Source organism: Macaca mulatta, chromosome 1 (assembly GCF_049350105.2).
Source record: "Macaca mulatta isolate MMU2019108-1 chromosome 1, T2T-MMU8v2.0, whole genome shotgun sequence".
Classification (NCBI taxonomy): Eukaryota; Metazoa; Chordata; class Mammalia; order Primates; family Cercopithecidae; genus Macaca; species Macaca mulatta.
The window spans coordinates 214,138,460-214,155,449 of record NC_133406.1 but is presented as its reverse complement, the minus strand read 5'-3'; the positions used below and the strand labels follow the sequence as shown (position 1 = coordinate 214,155,449).

Genomic DNA, 16,990 nt, shown 5'->3' with positions numbered 1-16,990 from the left:
GATGATCAACAAGTGAGCAAATAAGTAAGCAAGAAATGCTGGCCAGCAAAGGCCCCGATGGCAGCCAGAGTGGAGCTGAGTAGTTCCTGGGGGCCAAGCACTGTTTTAAGCTCTTTATATGCATGATCTTATTTAATCCCCCAGTAATCCTATGAGGTAGGTACTATTGTTATTCTCCTTTTACTGATTAATTAAATCAAGGCAAAAGAGGGTCCAAGATCACAAAGTAAGTAGAAGAACTGGGATGAGACCTCAGGCCAGAGCCCCTGCTCTTAAACATTCATATACACTTATTCATGAACTCATCAAACATTTATTGACCCCCTACTATGTGCCAGCACTTTTTTAGGTGTGATATAGCGGTGAACAAAACTGACAATATTGCCTGTCCTCATGGAGATTGACAGTTGAGGAGGAAGGAGACAATAAACAAACAAATAATTCAGACAGAAGAAAGGAGAGAGGGAGGATGAAGGCTGCAGGGAGGTGTGTGGTTTTACATAGGGTGGCCAGGGAACATCTTGTGAAGGAGGTGACATCTGAGCAAAGAAGCACCGGCCTGAATAGATGAGGGCTTGAGCGTGGGGTTATCTAGGGAAGAGCCCAGTAGGTGTTGGGGAGTGGGCTAGTTTGCGTTAGGTGGTCAGGGGAGACCTCCAGGAGGACGCGGCACTGGAGATGAGTGTGGTAGAAATACAGGGATCTGGGAACAGTAAGGCCAAAGCCCAGAGTGGCTAACAGCCTGGGTGTGTGTGAGGAACGGCAGTGGCCAGAAAGACCCTGTGCTCCCAGGCAGCCCACGTGGCCCTTGATTCCTTTCAGACTGCTGTGTGGCTTCCGGGGTGGTGGGCCACTAGGGATGGGTCCCTAATCTCAGCTTGCTGCACCCCAGTTCCTTCCTGCTGAGAAATGACGTGGCTACTTGCACACTTCGGGGGTTTCCGGTCCGTGGTTAGTTCCTTCCCCTAACAGGATGGTGTTCACACAGGTGTTTAAACACCCAGCTGGCCCTGAAGACATCTAGTGGCCTGTAAATGTCAGAGCCCTGCTGCATCCATCGCTAGAAATCATTTCACTAATACTCTGTACAGCAGGGAGGGAGGGAGGGCGAGCAGCTGGAGTGGATGTTGTCTGGGCTCTGTCTGCTCTTTGTCTCATTCCTCTGCCCGGGCCCATCCTCAGCCATGCCCACGAGCGCCACCTCATCTTGCCTACATCCAGCTTCCTTCCCCCTCAAACTCCAGGTCCCTGGCCACTCCTTCAGGATCCCACAGTCTGACCTGGGCTAACCCACCTGGCAGCTGGGGAGGCCCAGCTGTGCCCCATTCTTCCTCCCCTTCAGGTCAGGGCTAATCGTGAGGCAGGATTATTGTCCAGCTCAGCTGGACCCAGAGGTCTGGCTGCCCATCCTTGGCCTCCTGTGAGCTGCGTGGATCACAGTGATTATCCCCACAAATCTTCACAACAGCCCAGTGAGGGCAACCCTGTTAACCAGTTGTACTGATGGAGAAACTGAGGGAGGTGATGACAGGGCCAGGGATAAAGGAGCAGAGATGGAGTGTGTGCCTTTCACTCCCAAACCCCTTGCTTTCTCTTCTGAGATGGCAGCAGGGACACATCTCCTTCATCCTTTGTCTCCACTTGTTTCCTGTGCTCTGGGAAGCCTTCCTGATCCCGGTTGGGCCAGGCCTTCCATGGCACATTCCCAGAGCACCTTCTCCTTCCTTCTCTGAACCTGTGCTGCAGCGGTGGTCATTACAAAATTGTTCTTTCTTTTTTTTTTTTTTTTTTTTTTTTGAGATGGAGTCTCGCTCTGTCGCCCAGGCTGGAGTGCAGTGGCCAGATCTCAGCTCACTGCAAGCTCCGCCTCCCGGGTTCCCGCCATTCTCCTGCCTCAGCCTCCCGAGTAGCTGGGACTACAGGCGCCCGCCACCTCGCCCGGCTAGTTTTTTGTATTTTTTAGTAGAGATGGGGTTTCACCGTGTTCGCCAGGATGGTCTCGATCTCCTGACCTCGTGATCCGCCCGTCTCGGCCTCCCAAAGTGCTGGGATTACAGGCTTGAGCCACCGCGCCCAGCCACAAAATTGTTCTTTCTGCTGGCCTGTGAGGGCGTGGAATTCCAGCATCTTGTTCACCTTGTCGCCATGTAGAAGGCTCAGTGACGTTGGCTAAATGAGTAAATGAATGACTGAAGAATGGGTGAGCTTCTGTGAAGGCCCTCCTTGCTCTGTCAGGGTGACAGGTGAGGAAACGGTCAGGACATCTCCCAGTTGGGCATCATGGGTTTGTTCATGTGTGTGTTAATTCTATATGCTGACCCCTGACAGCAGAGTGAAGGCGGGTGGGGGCCAACAATGAATCTGATAGGAGCTTCTCTCATGGGTTCCAAATGAGTTGGCCCCAGATGTTAGCCCTGACCAGCCACTGCCAGTGAGATCAGGCTTCGGAAGAGGGTCAGAGGAGTCAAGAGCATCTTCTGCCTGGGGGACTGGAGAAGCTTCCCTGAGAAGTGATGCTTGAGCCACGCCTTTAAGTTTGGGTGGAATTCAAGCACAGGAGCTGTGTGGAGGCAGCCCTTCAGGCAGACAAAGCTGAGGGAAGAGAGGGTGGCAGAGGGAAGGAGGAGGGATGGGAACGGGCCACTGAGCAGTCCATGTTGGCTGGAATACGAGGAGCACTTCAGATAGTTAGGGATCCTAGGGATATTCCCATTGGAAGGATGGGGTGGAATCAATCTTATAGGGTGCTGAATGTCAGGGCCTAAGACTTTTCTTTAGGAACAAGTGCAAAGTGTAAAAGTGGCATTTTGGGGGCCTTTGAATTCTCAAACTTGAATAGAAGCCAAATTTTCAGGTGTGACCAGGAGACTTCTAACTAAAGTAAAACATATTTCCCAGGGCTAGTGCAGTGGCTCACGCCTGTAATCCCAGCACTTTGGGAGGCCGAGGCGGGCGGATCGCAAGGTCAGGAGATTGAGACCATCCTGGCCAACATGGTGAAACCATGTCTCTACTAAAAATACAAAAATAATAGCTGGGTGTGGTGGCGCATGCCTGTAATCCCAACTACTCGGGATAGGCTGAGGCAGGAGAATCGTTTGAAATGGGAGTTGGAGGTTGCAGTGAGCCAGGATTGCGCCACTGCACTTCAGCCTGGCAACAAAGCGAGACTCCGTCTCAAAAAGCAAAAAAAAAGACAAAAAACATATTTTCCTGAAAATGGTGAGGACTAAGATCATTGAACCTTTTCCAGAAGGTTGGGAGCTGTCTCTGAGGCAGGTGGTGGTGTTCATGTGAGCATGAACTGATTACCTGGTCCTAGACTCATGTAGACAGTGTGGGCTTTTCCCTTTGGTCCCCCAGCCCAGCAACTCCAGCCCAACAGGTCTGGCCCAGGGCTCCTGCCCTGTAGGGACAGTCTGAGGTAGAGTGACCAGCTCCTCCCAGTTTACCCAGGACCACCTGGAAAGTCTGCTGTCTTAGGAAACCACTCAATCCCAGGAAAATCAGGGCACTCGGTCACCCTCATCTGAGATCCTGTCTTGCCGGCTGATGGGCTGTGCAGCTGGCTCACCCTACAGGCTCTAGGCAGTTGGGAAGAAGTAGGAATATTGCTCGCAGAAGCTCCTGGTCTGATGGGAGATGATAGAGACATCCGAATCCAAGTGACAGATGCTCACTTAGACCCCGTTACAGTTCACAGGACGGACGCAGAGGCTGCGTCTCTCTCCACTGCCCTGCACCAGCTCCCAGACCCCATCTTCTCCGTCTCCAGGACGTGTCCGCCCACTTCCCCTGGCCAGTCCTGAAGCACACTTCCCCTGGACAGACCTGCCTCGTGTTTCACCTGAACTGGCTCAGGGCTCTGCAGAACAGGCCCCCACTGGGCCTTTCCCTTCAACTGTAGTTATATTTCCAAGATCCAAATTTGTCCCCCCACCCATGCCCTGTCCCCCCACAAACCCTACAGAATTTGGGTGACTCTCTGGTGCCCTCAGTACTGCTTCCTGCATATTAGTGATATTAGTCCAACCTTTGTGATTTTTCCTTCTGCATTCTACCTTGTACCTTCATTTCTTTAGTATTTTCCTCTAAATGGCTCATCTTTAAATATATGTGTATAATATATATATATTTCATATACATTAAATATACATTAAATATATGTTTATATATTTAATACATACATATAATATATATTTAACATTTAATATGTATATGTTTAACATATTTAATATGTATAATATACATTTAACATATATTTAATATGCATAATATGTATTTAACATATTTAATGTGTAATATATTTAACATATTTTATATATATATTTTTATATATATATATATATGTTTTTGTTTTTGTTTTTTGAGACAGAGTCTCGCTCTGTCACCCAGGCTAGAGTGCAATGGCATGATCTCAGCTTACTGCAGCCTCCACCTCCTGGGTTCAAGCAACTGTCCTCCCTCAGCCTCCCAAGTGGCTGCGATTATAGGTATGCACACCATGTCTGGCTAGTTTTGTATCTTTAGTAGAGATGGGGTTTCACCATGTTGGCCAGGCTGCTCTTGAACTTCTGACCTCAGGTGATCCATCTGCCTCAGCCTCCCAAAGTGCTGGGATTACAGGCATGATCCACCGTGCCTGGCTCCTCTTCTATCTTGAAAACTCACTCATGAAATTAAGGCAAGCTGCAGCCTACCCCTGCCACCACTCCTTTCCTGCCGGTCCCTGGCGCCCCCAGCCACGCTGTGCACTAGATGCCTCAGTGCGTTTGCTTGTGCTTGTGCTGTCCTTACCTGCCATGGTGAGCCAGAGTGCTCATTCTTTCTGATCCAGCTTTGCTGCCACTTCTTTTGTTGCTTGCTTTTTTAAGATGGAGTTTTGCTCTTGTTACCCAGGCTGGAGTGCAATGGTGAGATCTCGGCTCACCACAACCTCTGCCTCCCAGGTTCAAGCGATTCTCCTGCCTCAGCCTCCCGAGTAGCTGGGATTACGGGCATGCCCCACCATGCCCCACTAATTTTGTATTTTTAGTAGAGACGCGGTTTCTCCGTGATGGTCAGGCTGATCTCAAACTCCCGACCTCAGGTGATCCGCCTGCCTCAGCCTCCCAAAGTGCTGGGATTATAGGCGTGAGCCACTGTGCCCAGCCCCTTGCTTTCTTTTTAAATTATTTTTTGTAGAAACAGGGTCTTGCTATGTTGCCCAGGCTGGTCTCAAACTCCTGGACTCAAGCAGTCCTGCAGCCTCACCCTCCCAAAGTGTTGGGATTACAGGCATGAGCCACTGCACTTGGCCTGTTGCTTTCTTGAATGCTGCTTCCTGCCTCCACCCCACATATTTCCCTCTGTGTTCTTGAGGCATTGAGTATAGACACTAGTAATGTCATTAATTGAATAGCTATTAGGTTGATATTATATTATTTCTGATTTGTGTAAAATTTTACAGCGTTGATGTCATCATTACCCATTCTACAGGTGAGGAACCTGAGGCTCAGAGATTGACCAGCTTCTTAAGGTCACAGGCTAACAATTGGCCATGCCAGGGTTCAAAATAAGATCAGGCAGGCCCAGAGTTACCACACAGAGGCACTGCCTTGTAGGACGACTCTAATTATCCACTTCTGTCTGACTCTGCCCTCAGGCGGGCTCTTCCTGTATCCACAGGCCTAGCACTAAGCCTGGTATGTGGTAAAGTCTCCATGAGCCCAGAGATGGACAAAAGTGGTCTGGGAGGATTACGGAGACCCAGTACTCGAGGCCTAGGAGCTGTGGCTGACCTTGAGCTGGCCTTAGAGGCGGGGAGACTGCAGTCCTTTGCAGGTGACAACAATGAAAGGGCAGAGGGCAGTCAGGGCCTTCTTGGCAGCCCGCAGCCAGCCCTGGGGAACTTCCACGGCCCCAGCCTTTCAGGCTCTGACCGCAAAAGGCCTGCCTGCTCCTCTCCAAGAGCTGTCTTAGGGTGGGGAAATTCCTTTGCCCTCACAGCCATTCAGTGGCGAGGAGCCTTGCCTTTCCTCTCATTTTCACATCCTCAGAGCTTTGGTTTCTGCCTGGAAGGCAGCAGGAGGGCCTTGCCAGCATAAGGGCACCTTTTTACTTGGGGAAGAGCCTGGCATAGCAGAAACAGCCCTGGAGTAGATCTTAGATTCCCTGAGGGCAGGGATAGCATCACTTATCATCACTCCCTTCTTTCTTCTTTTCTTTTTTTTGTTTTTTTGTTTTTTTTTTTTTGAGACGGAGTCTCGCTCTGTCGCCCAGCCCAGGCTGGAGTGCAGTGGCGCGATCTCGGCTCACTGCAAGCTCTGCCTCCCGGGTTCACGCCATTCTCCTGCCTCAGCCTCCCGAGTAGCTGGGACTACAGGCGCCCACAACCGCGCCCGGCTAATTTTTTGTAATTTTTAGTAGAGACGGGGTTTCACCGTGGTCTCGATCTCCTGACCTTGTGATCCGCCCGCCTCGGCCTCCCAAAGTGCTGGGATTACAGGCGTGAGCCACTGCGCCCGGCCTTTCTTCTTTTCTACAACAAATATTTTTTGAACATCTGCAGTATGTCAGGCAGGCACAGGGTGAACAAAACCAATATCTTTGGCTCATTTCTATGAATTTGCCCCTTACCTTCCTGCCACCCCCAGACCTTGTACAATAACTTGCACATAGTATGTGCTCATGTGTGAAAGAGTGAACAAATGAGTGCCCTGGAAGACAAGGGTCCTAGTTTCAGTGCCACCTTCTATTATTGGAGTAAACTCGGTTTCCCATCTGTAACTCACAGGCACGGATCCCCTTGCCCAGCCCAGAGCAGTCTCTGTGATTGAGTGAGACTGGGAATGTCAGTGCACTTTGAAAGTCACTTTTCTCTATTGAAACTGAAGAGACTTGAGTCTTTTGGTCAGGATTGGAGAGTGGACTTGCTCCAGGTGCTTATAAGCTGCCACCAGTAGTGGCTGCCGGGAGGAGCAGGTTGAGGAGGATTCTGAGGCTGAATCTTGGACAGTGATTGGTCAGCACTATCTTGTCTCAGCAGTGGGAGAGCTGCTTGTCTTCCCCCATGCAGGATGCAGCCCCTGCAGAACCTCCTTTGCCCCAACTCTGGTGACTTTGATTTAGCACCAGGCGGACCCTTGCTCCAGCATGACACAGCGCTCTGCCTCCCCTGGCTCCTGGCAGCCTCAGGAAGCTGGAGTACAAAGCTTCATTTGCAGAGTGCTGGAGAGAAAGAAGCCTGGCTGATGGAGGCCAGAACATGCTTAGCAGTTCCCTCCCTATCCTTAGGGGAGGCTTGGGTTCCCCCCTCCCCTGAGGAAGACCTGTGGGATTCCACTGAGGATTCCAGTAACTTCTCTCAGTGCTGGAGAGATCTGTGGCTGTCCTTCACTCACAGATGGGCTGTGTTCTGAAGTTTTCTTCATAACTCCATTGTTTGTTTGGAATGCTGTGTTTTGTAGAAACAACAGTCATACTAATGGCTGATATTTGTTAAGCCCTTGTCAAGTGCTAGCCACTTTGCTAAAGCCACTTGGTGAATTCTCACCTAATCCTTCCAGCAGCCTTCTGAGGTGGACTCAATGATGTTCCATTTTATTTTATTTTTTTGAGACAGTCTTGCTCTGTCACCCAGGCTGGAGTGCAGTGACATGATTTCGGATCACTTCAACCTCCACCTCCCAGGTTCAAGTGATTCTTCCTGCTTTAGCCTCCTGAGTACCTGGGATTACAGGCGCCCGCCAACACGCCTGGCTAATTTTTGTATTTTTAGTAGAGACGGGGTTTCACCATGTTGGCCAGGCTGGTCTCGAACTCCTGACCTCAGGTGATCCGCCTGCCTCAGCCTTCCAAAGTTCTGGGATTACAGGGGGTGAGCTACCACATCCAGCCTTTTTATTTTAATTTTTAAATTTTTTTTAGAGACACAGCCTCGCTCTGTCACCCAGGCTGGAATGCAGTGACGTGGTCATACCTCACTGCAACCTTGAACTCCTAAACTTTCCCTTCAACTGTAGCTATCTCTTGTTAGGTTGTTTCATCACCACCTTGACTTCCTGCCTCAGTCTCCCATGTAGCTAGAATTACAGGTTCATGCCACATACAGCTATTTTTTTTGGAGGGAGGGACAGAGTTTCGCTCTTGTCGCCCGGGCTGGAGTGCAGTGGTGTGATCTCAGCTCACTGCAACCTCCGCCTCCCGGGTTAAAGTGATTCTCCTCCGTCAGTCTCCTGAGTAGCTGGTATTACAGGTGCCCACCACCACACCTGGCTAATTTTTTTTTTTTTTTTTTTTTTTTTTTTTGAGACGTAGTCTTGCTCTGTCACCAGGCTGGAGTGCAGTGGCTGAATCTCGCTCGGCTTACTGCAACCTCCACCTCCCGGGTTCAAGCAATTCTCCTGCCTCAGCCTCCCTAGTAGCTGGGACTACAGGCACGCACCACCACACCCAGCTAATTTTTTGTATTTTACTGAAGACGGGGTTTCACCATGTTATCCAGGACGGTCTCGATCTCCTGACCTTGTGATCCGCACGCCTTGGCCTCCCAGAGTGTTGGGATTACAGGCATGAGCCACTGTACCTGGCCCACCTGGCTAATTTTTGTATTTTTAGTAGAAATGGGGTTTCACCATGTTGGCCAGGCTGGTCTCGAACTCCTGACCTCAGACAGGTGATCCACCCACCTCGGCCTCCCAAAGTGTTGTGATCACAGGCGTGAGCCACCTCGCCCAGCCCACATACAGCTAATTTTTTAAAATTATTATTCTTATAGAGATAGGGTCTCACACTATGTTGCCCAGGCTGGTCTCAAACTCCTGGCCTCAAGCAGTCCTCCTGCTTCAGCCTCCCAGCGTGCTGGGATTACAGGCGTGAGCCACCATGCTTGGCCTTCCATTTTATTTATTTAGCAGGTGATGGCACAGAGAAGTTGAGTGACTTGACCCACCTCACTCAGCTAGTAAGTGATTGGACTGAGATTTATACCTACATGTCTTTCTGACCCCAAAGCCTATATCCAAGTCAGGAAGGAAGCAGTGAGTGGGGACCCATAAGCTGGGACTCTGGGGCCTGTGGGACAGGATTAGGGGTTTGGTTTGGAGTAGTATCACCAGCTTTGGAAAGAGCTGCTGGGGGTTCTGCATCCTGGAGCGTCATGGCATGAACAGTTGGTCAGGAGCAATGTCAGGGGCTCCTGGGAGGCTAGTACTGTGCTCAGGGCTGTGGAAGCATCTCATTCGGCCCTTAGCACAATCTTATGAAGGTGTGACTTGACCCATCTCCATTTTACAGATAAAGAAACTGAGGTGGCCGGGTGCGGTGGCTCACCCCTGTAATCCCAGCACTTTGGGAGGCCGAGGTGGGTGGTTCATGAGGTCAGGAGTTCAAGACTAGCCTGGCCAACATGGTGAAACCCTGTCTCTACTAAAAATACAAAAGGTTAGCCAGGCATGGTGGCAGGCGCCTGTAATCCCAGCTACTCGGGAGGCTGAGGCAGAATTGCTTGGACCCTAGAGGTGGAGGTTGCAGTGAGCCAAGATCGCGCCACTGCACTCCAGCCTGGGCGACAAAGCGAGACTCCATCTCCAAAAAAACAAAAGAGAGAGAGAGAAAGGGTCCCCCTTTATTGCCCAGGCAGGTCTCAAACTCCTGGCTTCAAGCAATCTTCCTGCCTCAGCCTCCCAAAGTGCTGGGATTACAGGCATGAGCCACTACGCTTGACCCTGTGAGCTATTATTATTAGTAATAATAATAATTATTTGCTAACCATTTGCTTTGTGCCATTTCACATATATTGATTAATTTAATCCTCACAACAACCCTGTGAAGGGGAGTTACTATTGTTTCCATTTCAGTGATTAGGGAAACCGAGGCACAAAGAGCTTATATGATTTTTTAGCAAATGATATTTTCAGGAGAAACCCAGCTGGGCAGAAGTGGAGCTAGATTCATTAACTATTCTACCTGTTATTCCTGTTTTACAGATGAGAAAACTGAGGCTCAGAGAAGTTCATTTGACTTCAGCCTTACACACTACCAGTCAATGACAAAACCAGGTTTCAGAGTGTGACCATTGGCCTCTAAATCCCCAACCTTTTTAATGCTGCCCATTTTAGGGAAGAAATGCTCAGATGCTTAGTTCCATTTTAAACATGCCATAGTCAAGGTGGTGATGAAACAGCCTAACAAAGGTTTATTTGGTAGTTGAAAATGGGAGGCTGGAGCATGTTTGCTTCGCTGATATACGCCAAGTGCCTAGAATTGTGCCTGGCACATTGGCAGACACTCAGTAAATAATCATTGGAGGCAAATGGCCAAACTGGAGACATTATCTGGCAAACAATGCAATGGGAGCAATGACAGGGTACATGGTGTAGGGCCGGGGGTACAGGCTGCCCCAGGACACTCAGACTTCTTTCTGGAAGGAACCACTGTTCAGGTCCTCTGTGCCCTGGGGTACCCAGAGGCTCAATGGGTGGAGTTTTGGGCTTTGCATATGACACACCTGGGTTAGAGTCCTGCTCTGCCGATATAACAGGACAGGACCTAAATAACTTACTTAAATCTTTCTTTCTTTTTATCTTTCTTGCTTTTTTTTTTTTTCTTCTTCTTTTTTTTTGAGACAGAGTTTCGCTCTTGTCGCCCAGGCTGGAGTGCAATGGCGACTTCTCAGTTCACTGCAACCTCCACCTCCTGAATTCAAGCGATGCTCCTGCCTAAGCCTCCCGAGTAGCTGGGATTATAGGCATGCGCCACCACGCCCAGCTAATCTTTATGTTTTTAGTAGAGATGGAGTTTCACCAGGTTGGCCAGGCTGGTCTCAAACTCTGGACCTCAGGTGATCTTCGCATCTCAGCCTCCCAAAGTGCTGGGATTACAGGCGTGAGCCACCGCACCCAGCCTCTTTTTTTCTTTCTTTCTTATTTTTTATGGAAATATAATGGGCTTACCAAAAGTACACAAGTTGTGACTGTGTGCAGTGGCTCATGCCTGTAATACCAGCATTTTGGGAAGCCGAGGTGGGTGGATGACTTCAGATCAGGAGTTTGAGACCAGCTTGGCCAACGTGGTGAAACCCCATTTTTACCAAAAATACAAAAATTAGCTTGTGTGTTAGCACACGCCTGTAATCCTAGCTACTCAGGAGGCTGAGGCAGGAGAATTGCTTGAACCTGGGAGGCAGAGGTTGCAGTGAGTCAAGATCATACCACTGCACTCCAGCCTGGGCAACACAGCAAGATTCCATCTCAAAAAAAAAAAAGTATAAAAGTTGCAAGTGTTCTGTCTGATGAATGTCCACAAACTGAATGCACACATGTAATCAGCACTGAGATCAAGAAACAGTATATGACTGGCATCCTAGGAGCCCCCTCACGCCCCCTTCCAATCACTGTCACTCTCCAAGAGTAACCACAATCCTAATTTCTAACACCGTGGATTACTTTTGCCTATTTTTGAACATTTTGTATTGTATGTCTGATTTCCTCACTTTACACGATTTGTTTCGTTTTGTTTTGTTTTTTTCAAGATGGAGTCTCACTCTGTCACCCAGACTGGAGTGCAGTGGCGCGATTTTAGCTCAATGCAACCTCCACCTCCTGGGTTCAAGCAATTCTCCTGCCTCAGCCTCCCGAGTAGCTGGGATTACAGGTGCGCACCACTATGCCTGGCTAATTTTTGTATTTTTAGTAGAGAGGGGGTTTCACCATGTTGGCCAGGTTGGTCTCGAACTCCTGACCTCAAGTGATCTGCCCGCCTCAACCTCCCAAAGTGCTGGGATTATAGGTGTGAGCCACTGCACCCGGCCAGACAATTTTTATGAGATTCATTAATATTATTGTGTGTAGTTGACGATGGTTCGATTCTCATTGCTATATAGAATTCCATTGTGTGAATATACTACTTTTTAAAAACATCCATTCCACTACTGGGGCATTTGGGTAGTTCCAGAGTTTGTCTATTATGAGAATGATTGCTGTGAACACCTTTGTGCATGTCTTTCAGAGCACATTATCTCATGCACATTGCTGTCGGGTAGATGCCTGGGAGCAGGTTTTCTGGGCGTGCATATGTTCAGCTTGGGTAGCTGTTGCCAAACAGTTGTCCAAAACGGTCATGTGAGATTTGTAGTTGCTCTACTTTTTTGCCAACACTTGGTATGTTTTATTTTTTTTCATTTTAGCCATTCTAGTGCATGTGTCATAGTAGCATATTGTAGTTTAAATTTGCATTTCCTGGCTGACTAATGAATATAAGCACCTTTTCATGTGTTTATTGGCTGTTTGGACAGCCTCTTTTATGAGATGCCTACTTAAGTCTTTTGTCCATATTTTTATTCAGTTGTGTGACTTTCTTACTGACTTACAGGATTTCTTTACATGTTCTTTTTTTTTTTTTTGAGATGGAGTCTTGCTCTGTCATCCAGGCTAGAAAGCAGTGGCATGATCTCGGCTCACAGCAATCTCTGCTTCCTGGGTTCAAGCGATTCTCCTGCCTCAGCCTCCCAAGTAGCTGGGATTACAGGCATGCGCCACCATGCTCAGCTAATTTTTGTATTTTTAGTATAGATGAGGTTTCACCAGGTTGGCCAGGCTGGTCTTGAACTCCTGACCTCAGGTGAGCCTTCCAAAGTGCTGGGATTACAAGCGTGAGCTACAGCACCCAACCCTTTACGTATTCTTGATACAAGTCCTTTGTCTTTGTTAACAAGATGTTTGCAAGATGTAAACACATTGTAATTATCCACTCCTGCTCTAAAGATTACTTCTTCATTGTTTTTTTTTTTTTTTTTTTTTTTTTTTTTGAGACAGTCTCTCTCTGTTGCCCAGTCTGGAGTGCAGTGGCATGATCTCAGCTCACTGTAACCTCCACCTCATTGGTTCAAGCAATTCTCGTGCCTCAGCCTCTTGACTAGCTGGGATTACAGGCGCCCACCACTATGCCCAGTTAATTTTTGTATTTTTAGACCGGGCGCGGTGGCTCACGCCTGTAATCCCAGCACTTTGGGAGGCCGAGGCGGGCGGATCACAAGGTCAGGAGATCGAGACCACGGTGAAACCCCGTCTCTACTAAAAATACAAAAAATTAGCCGGGCGCGGTTGTGGGCGCCTGTAGTCCCAGCTACTCGGGAGGCTGAGGCAGGAGAATGGCGTGAACCCGGGAGGCGGAGCTTGCAGTGAGCCGAGATCGCGCCACTGCACTCCAGCCTGGGTGACAGAGCGAGACTCCATCTCAAAAAAAAAAAAAAAAAAAAAAAATTTTTGTATTTTTAGTAGACATGGGATTTCCCCATGTTGGCCAGGCTGGTCTCGAACTCCTGACTTAAGGTGATCTGCCTGCCTCAGCCTCCCAAATTGCTGGGATTACAGGCTTGAGCCATCGTGCCCGGCCTCATTCTGTTTTTAATCATCCAGCCCAAAAAAACTCTTCATTCTTTTTTTTTTTTTTTTTTTTTTTTTTTTTTTTTTTTTGAGATGGAGTCTTGCTCTGTTGCCCAGGCTGGAGTGCAGTGGCGCAATCTCAGCTCACTGCAACCTCCGCCCCTCCAGATTTAAGGAATTCTCTGCCTCAGCTTCCGGAGTAGCTGGGATTACAGGCACGTGCCCAGCTAGTTTTTTTGTATTTTTAGTAGAGACGGGGTTTCACCATCTTGGCCAGGCTGGTCTTGAACTCCTGACCTCGTGATCCACCCACCTCGGCCTCCTAAAGTGCTGGGATTACAGGCGTGAGCCACCGCGCCCGGCCAACTCTTCATTCTTTTAATGATTACCTTTATGTGAAAAAAATTTTTACTTTTGATATAATACAGTTTATCAAATTGCTCTTTTATGATTAGCCCCTTTGTGTCTTTTGTTTGTTTGAGACAGGGTCTTGTTCTGTTGCAAAGGGTGGAGTGCAGCGGCACAATCATAGCTCAATGTAGCCCCAAACTCCTGAGCTCAAGCAATCCTCCTGCCTCAGTCTCCTGAGTAGCTGGGACCATAGGCATGAGCAGCCATACCCAGCCACCTCCATATGAATTTTGGAATGAGTTTTTCACAAAAACAACCTACTGGGATTTTTAACTAGGATTATGTTGAATCTGTAGCTTAGGAAGAATAAATTATTTCATAATATTCAGTCTTCCAATCCATGAATATGCTATATCTCTGCATTTTTTTCCTCTTACATTTCTTATTATGAAAATTTCAGGAGGCCGGGCGCGGTGGCTCAAGCCTGTAATCCCAGCACTTTGGGAGGCCGAGACGGGCGGATCACGAGGTCGGGAGATCGAGACCATCCTGGCTAACATGGTGAAACCCCGTCTCTACTAAAAAAAATACAAAAAAAAAAAACTAGCCGGGCGAGGTGGCGGGCGCCTGTAGTCCCAGCTACTGGGGAGGCTGAGGCAGGAGAATGGCGTAAACCCAGGAGGCGGACCTTGCAGTGAGCTGAGATCCGGCCACTGCAGTCCAGCCTGGGCAACAGAGCAAGACTCCGTCTCAAAAAAAAAAAAAAAAAAAAAAAGAAAATTTCAAACATATAGAAAAGCAGGAAGGATTATAGTACAACTAATTCTGTACATTCATCATCTAGATTGAATAGTTGTTGATAGTGTGTCTTATTTGCGTATATATGTGTGTGTGTATATATATAAAATAACAAAAATTAGCTGGGTATGATGGCATGTGCCTATAGTCCCAGCTATGAAGGACGCTGAGTTGGAAGGATCATTTGAGCCCAGGAGTTCCGGCTGCAGTGAGTGTAAGCCAGGATCGCTCCACTGCACTCTAGCCAGGGTGACAGAGTGAGACCCTGTCTCTAAAAACAAACAAAAATTAGGGAACAATTGGCCAATTTGCTCTTCTCAAACTATTTCATAGTAAATTATAGACATCATAGATACTTTACCCATAAATATTTCAACATATATCTTAAAAGTCTAAGGATAGTCTCCTATATAATCACAATTCCATTATCATATCTAAGAAAATTAATTGTTCCCTAATTTTTTTTTTTGAGACGGAGTCGCCAACTGTCGCCTAGACTGGAGTGCAGTGGCACGATCTTGGCTCACTGTAAGCTCCACCTCCCGGGTTCAAGTGATTCTTCTGCCTCAGCCTCCTGAGTAGTTGGGACTACAGGCGTCCGCCGCCACATCCGGCTAATTTTTTGTATTTTTAGTAGAGACGGAGTTTCACCATGTTGACCAGGATGGTCTCGATCTCCTGACCTCGTGATCCGCCTGCCTCAGCCTCCCAAAGTGCTGGGATTACAGGTGTGAGCCACCGCACCTGGCTTATTGTTCCCTAATTTTTGTTTGTTTTTAGAGACAGGGTCTCATGCCCTCACCCTAGCTAGAGTGCAGTGGAGCGATCCTGGCTCATGCTCACTGCATCCTGGAACTCCTGGGCTCAAATGATCCTTCCACCTCAGCATCCTTCGTAGCTGGGACTATAGGCACATGCCATCATATCCAGCTAATTTTTGTTATTTTTTATAAAGATGGGGTCTTCCTATTTGCTCAGGCTAGTATTGAACTCCTGGGCTCAAGCACACCTCCCATCTTGGCCTCCCAAGGTGCTGGGACTACAGGCATGAGCCACCGCATTCGGCCTGTTTCCTAGCTTTTTTTTTTTTTTTTTTTTGAGACGGAGTCTAGCTCTGTTGCCCAGGCTGGAGTGCAGTGGCGTGATCTCAGCTCACTGCAAGCTCCGCCTCCCGAGTTCACACCATTCTCCTGCCTCAGCCTCCCAAGTAGCTGGGACTACAGGCGCCCGCCACTACGCTCGGCTAATTTTGTGTGTGTGTGTTTTTAGTAGAGATAGGGTTTCACCATGTTAGCCAGAATGGTCTCGATCTGACCTCGTGATCCGCCTGCCTCCCAAAGCGCTGGGAGTACAGGCATGAGCACCGCGCCCAGCCCTAGTTTTTAATCTATAGTCAGATTTCCACAGTTGCCCTCTAAATGTCTTTCGTTGCTTTTTGTTTTGTTTTGTTTTCAAAATAAGATCCATGATGTATTGCATTTCTTTATGTCTCTTAAATCTCTTTTAATTTAGAATCATCTCCTCTCTGCCTCTCTCTCTCTCTCTTTTTTTTTTTTTTAAGACAGGTTCTGGCTTTGTTGCCCAGGCTGGAGTGCCGTGGTGTGATCTTAACTCACTGCAGCCTTGACCCTCTGGGCTCAAGTGATCCTCATGCCTCAGCCTCCCAAAGTGCTGGGATTACAGGCGTGAGCTACTGCACCCGACCTCCTCTCTCTTTTTATAAATGACATTGACTTTTGTTAGAGATCAGGCCAGCAGTCTTGTAGATGTCTGATGTTCTAGATCTGACTTTTTCCTCATCGTGTTACTCACTTTGTTCCTCCATCTCCTGAACTTCCTGTAAACTGGGACATAGGTCTAGGCTTGATGAGATGCAGATAAACCTTGCTGGCCAGGCACGGTGCCTCACTCCTGTAATCCTGGCTGTTTGGGAAGCCGAGGTGGGCAGATCACCTGAGGTCAGGAGTTTGAGACCAGCCTGGCCAATGTGGTGAAACTCTGTCTCTACTAAAAATACAGAAGTTAGCTGGGCATGGTAGCACACTCCTGTAATCCCAGCTACTTGGGAGGCTGAGGCATGAGAATCACTTGAACCTGTGAGGTGGAGGTTGCAGTGAGCCGAGATCACGCCATTGTACTCCAGTATGGGCAACAGCATGAGACTCTGTCTCAAAAACAACAACAAAAAAAAAAAAAACAAAAAAAAAAACCTCACTAAGCTTTCTGGGGGTCTCTTTCTCTGACAGCCCTTCTTAGAGTGGGTACGGCCGGCAGGTGTATGAACAAGTATGTAAAGTTTTAGCATAGCGCCTGGTACAGAGGCAGTCTCAGTACATGGTGGCAGCTCCTAATACTTGTCCCTGCCTTAGGCCAGACATTTTACTCCAATGTTTGTTCCTGGGAACCTGTTACCCTGACGATTCTCCTGGACTGGCCAGGCAGCAGTAGCTTTCCCCTGCTGGGGATCTGGGCCCTGG

The 16,990-nt window shown here is 48.3% G+C and overlaps 1 protein-coding gene and 2 long non-coding RNA genes across 8 annotated transcripts in view; 1 reads left to right on the top strand and 2 right to left on the bottom strand.

Moving 5' to 3' along the window:
- The window catches only part of ZDHHC18 (zinc finger DHHC-type palmitoyltransferase 18), a 32,026-nt gene that overhangs the window by 5,975 nt on the left and 9,061 nt on the right, over nt 1–16,990 (top strand). Inside the window, exons 3-4 of one of the 6 annotated variants that reach the window (XM_077967578.1) lie at nt 4,376–4,493; nt 11,513–11,634. The exons of the other annotated variants lie outside the window; for them this stretch is intronic. Coding sequence (XP_077823704.1) covers nt 4,376–4,493; nt 11,513–11,634 — 240 coding nt within the window. The remainder of the gene's footprint in view (nt 1–4,375; nt 4,494–11,512; nt 11,635–16,990) is intronic. 6 annotated transcript variants of the gene reach the window in all.
- Nucleotides 11,773–13,241, bottom strand: LOC144335136 (uncharacterized). Its single transcript, XR_013405597.1, has 2 exons — nt 13,043–13,241; nt 11,773–12,732 (listed from the first exon to the last, which is right to left on the bottom strand). It is a non-coding gene; the product is annotated as an uncharacterized LOC144335136 (long non-coding RNA).
- On the bottom strand, nt 13,422–16,726 carry LOC144335126 (uncharacterized). The gene is made up of 3 exons (XR_013405586.1): nt 16,585–16,726; nt 15,258–16,144; nt 13,422–13,677 (listed from the first exon to the last, which is right to left on the bottom strand). It is a non-coding gene; the product is annotated as an uncharacterized LOC144335126 (long non-coding RNA).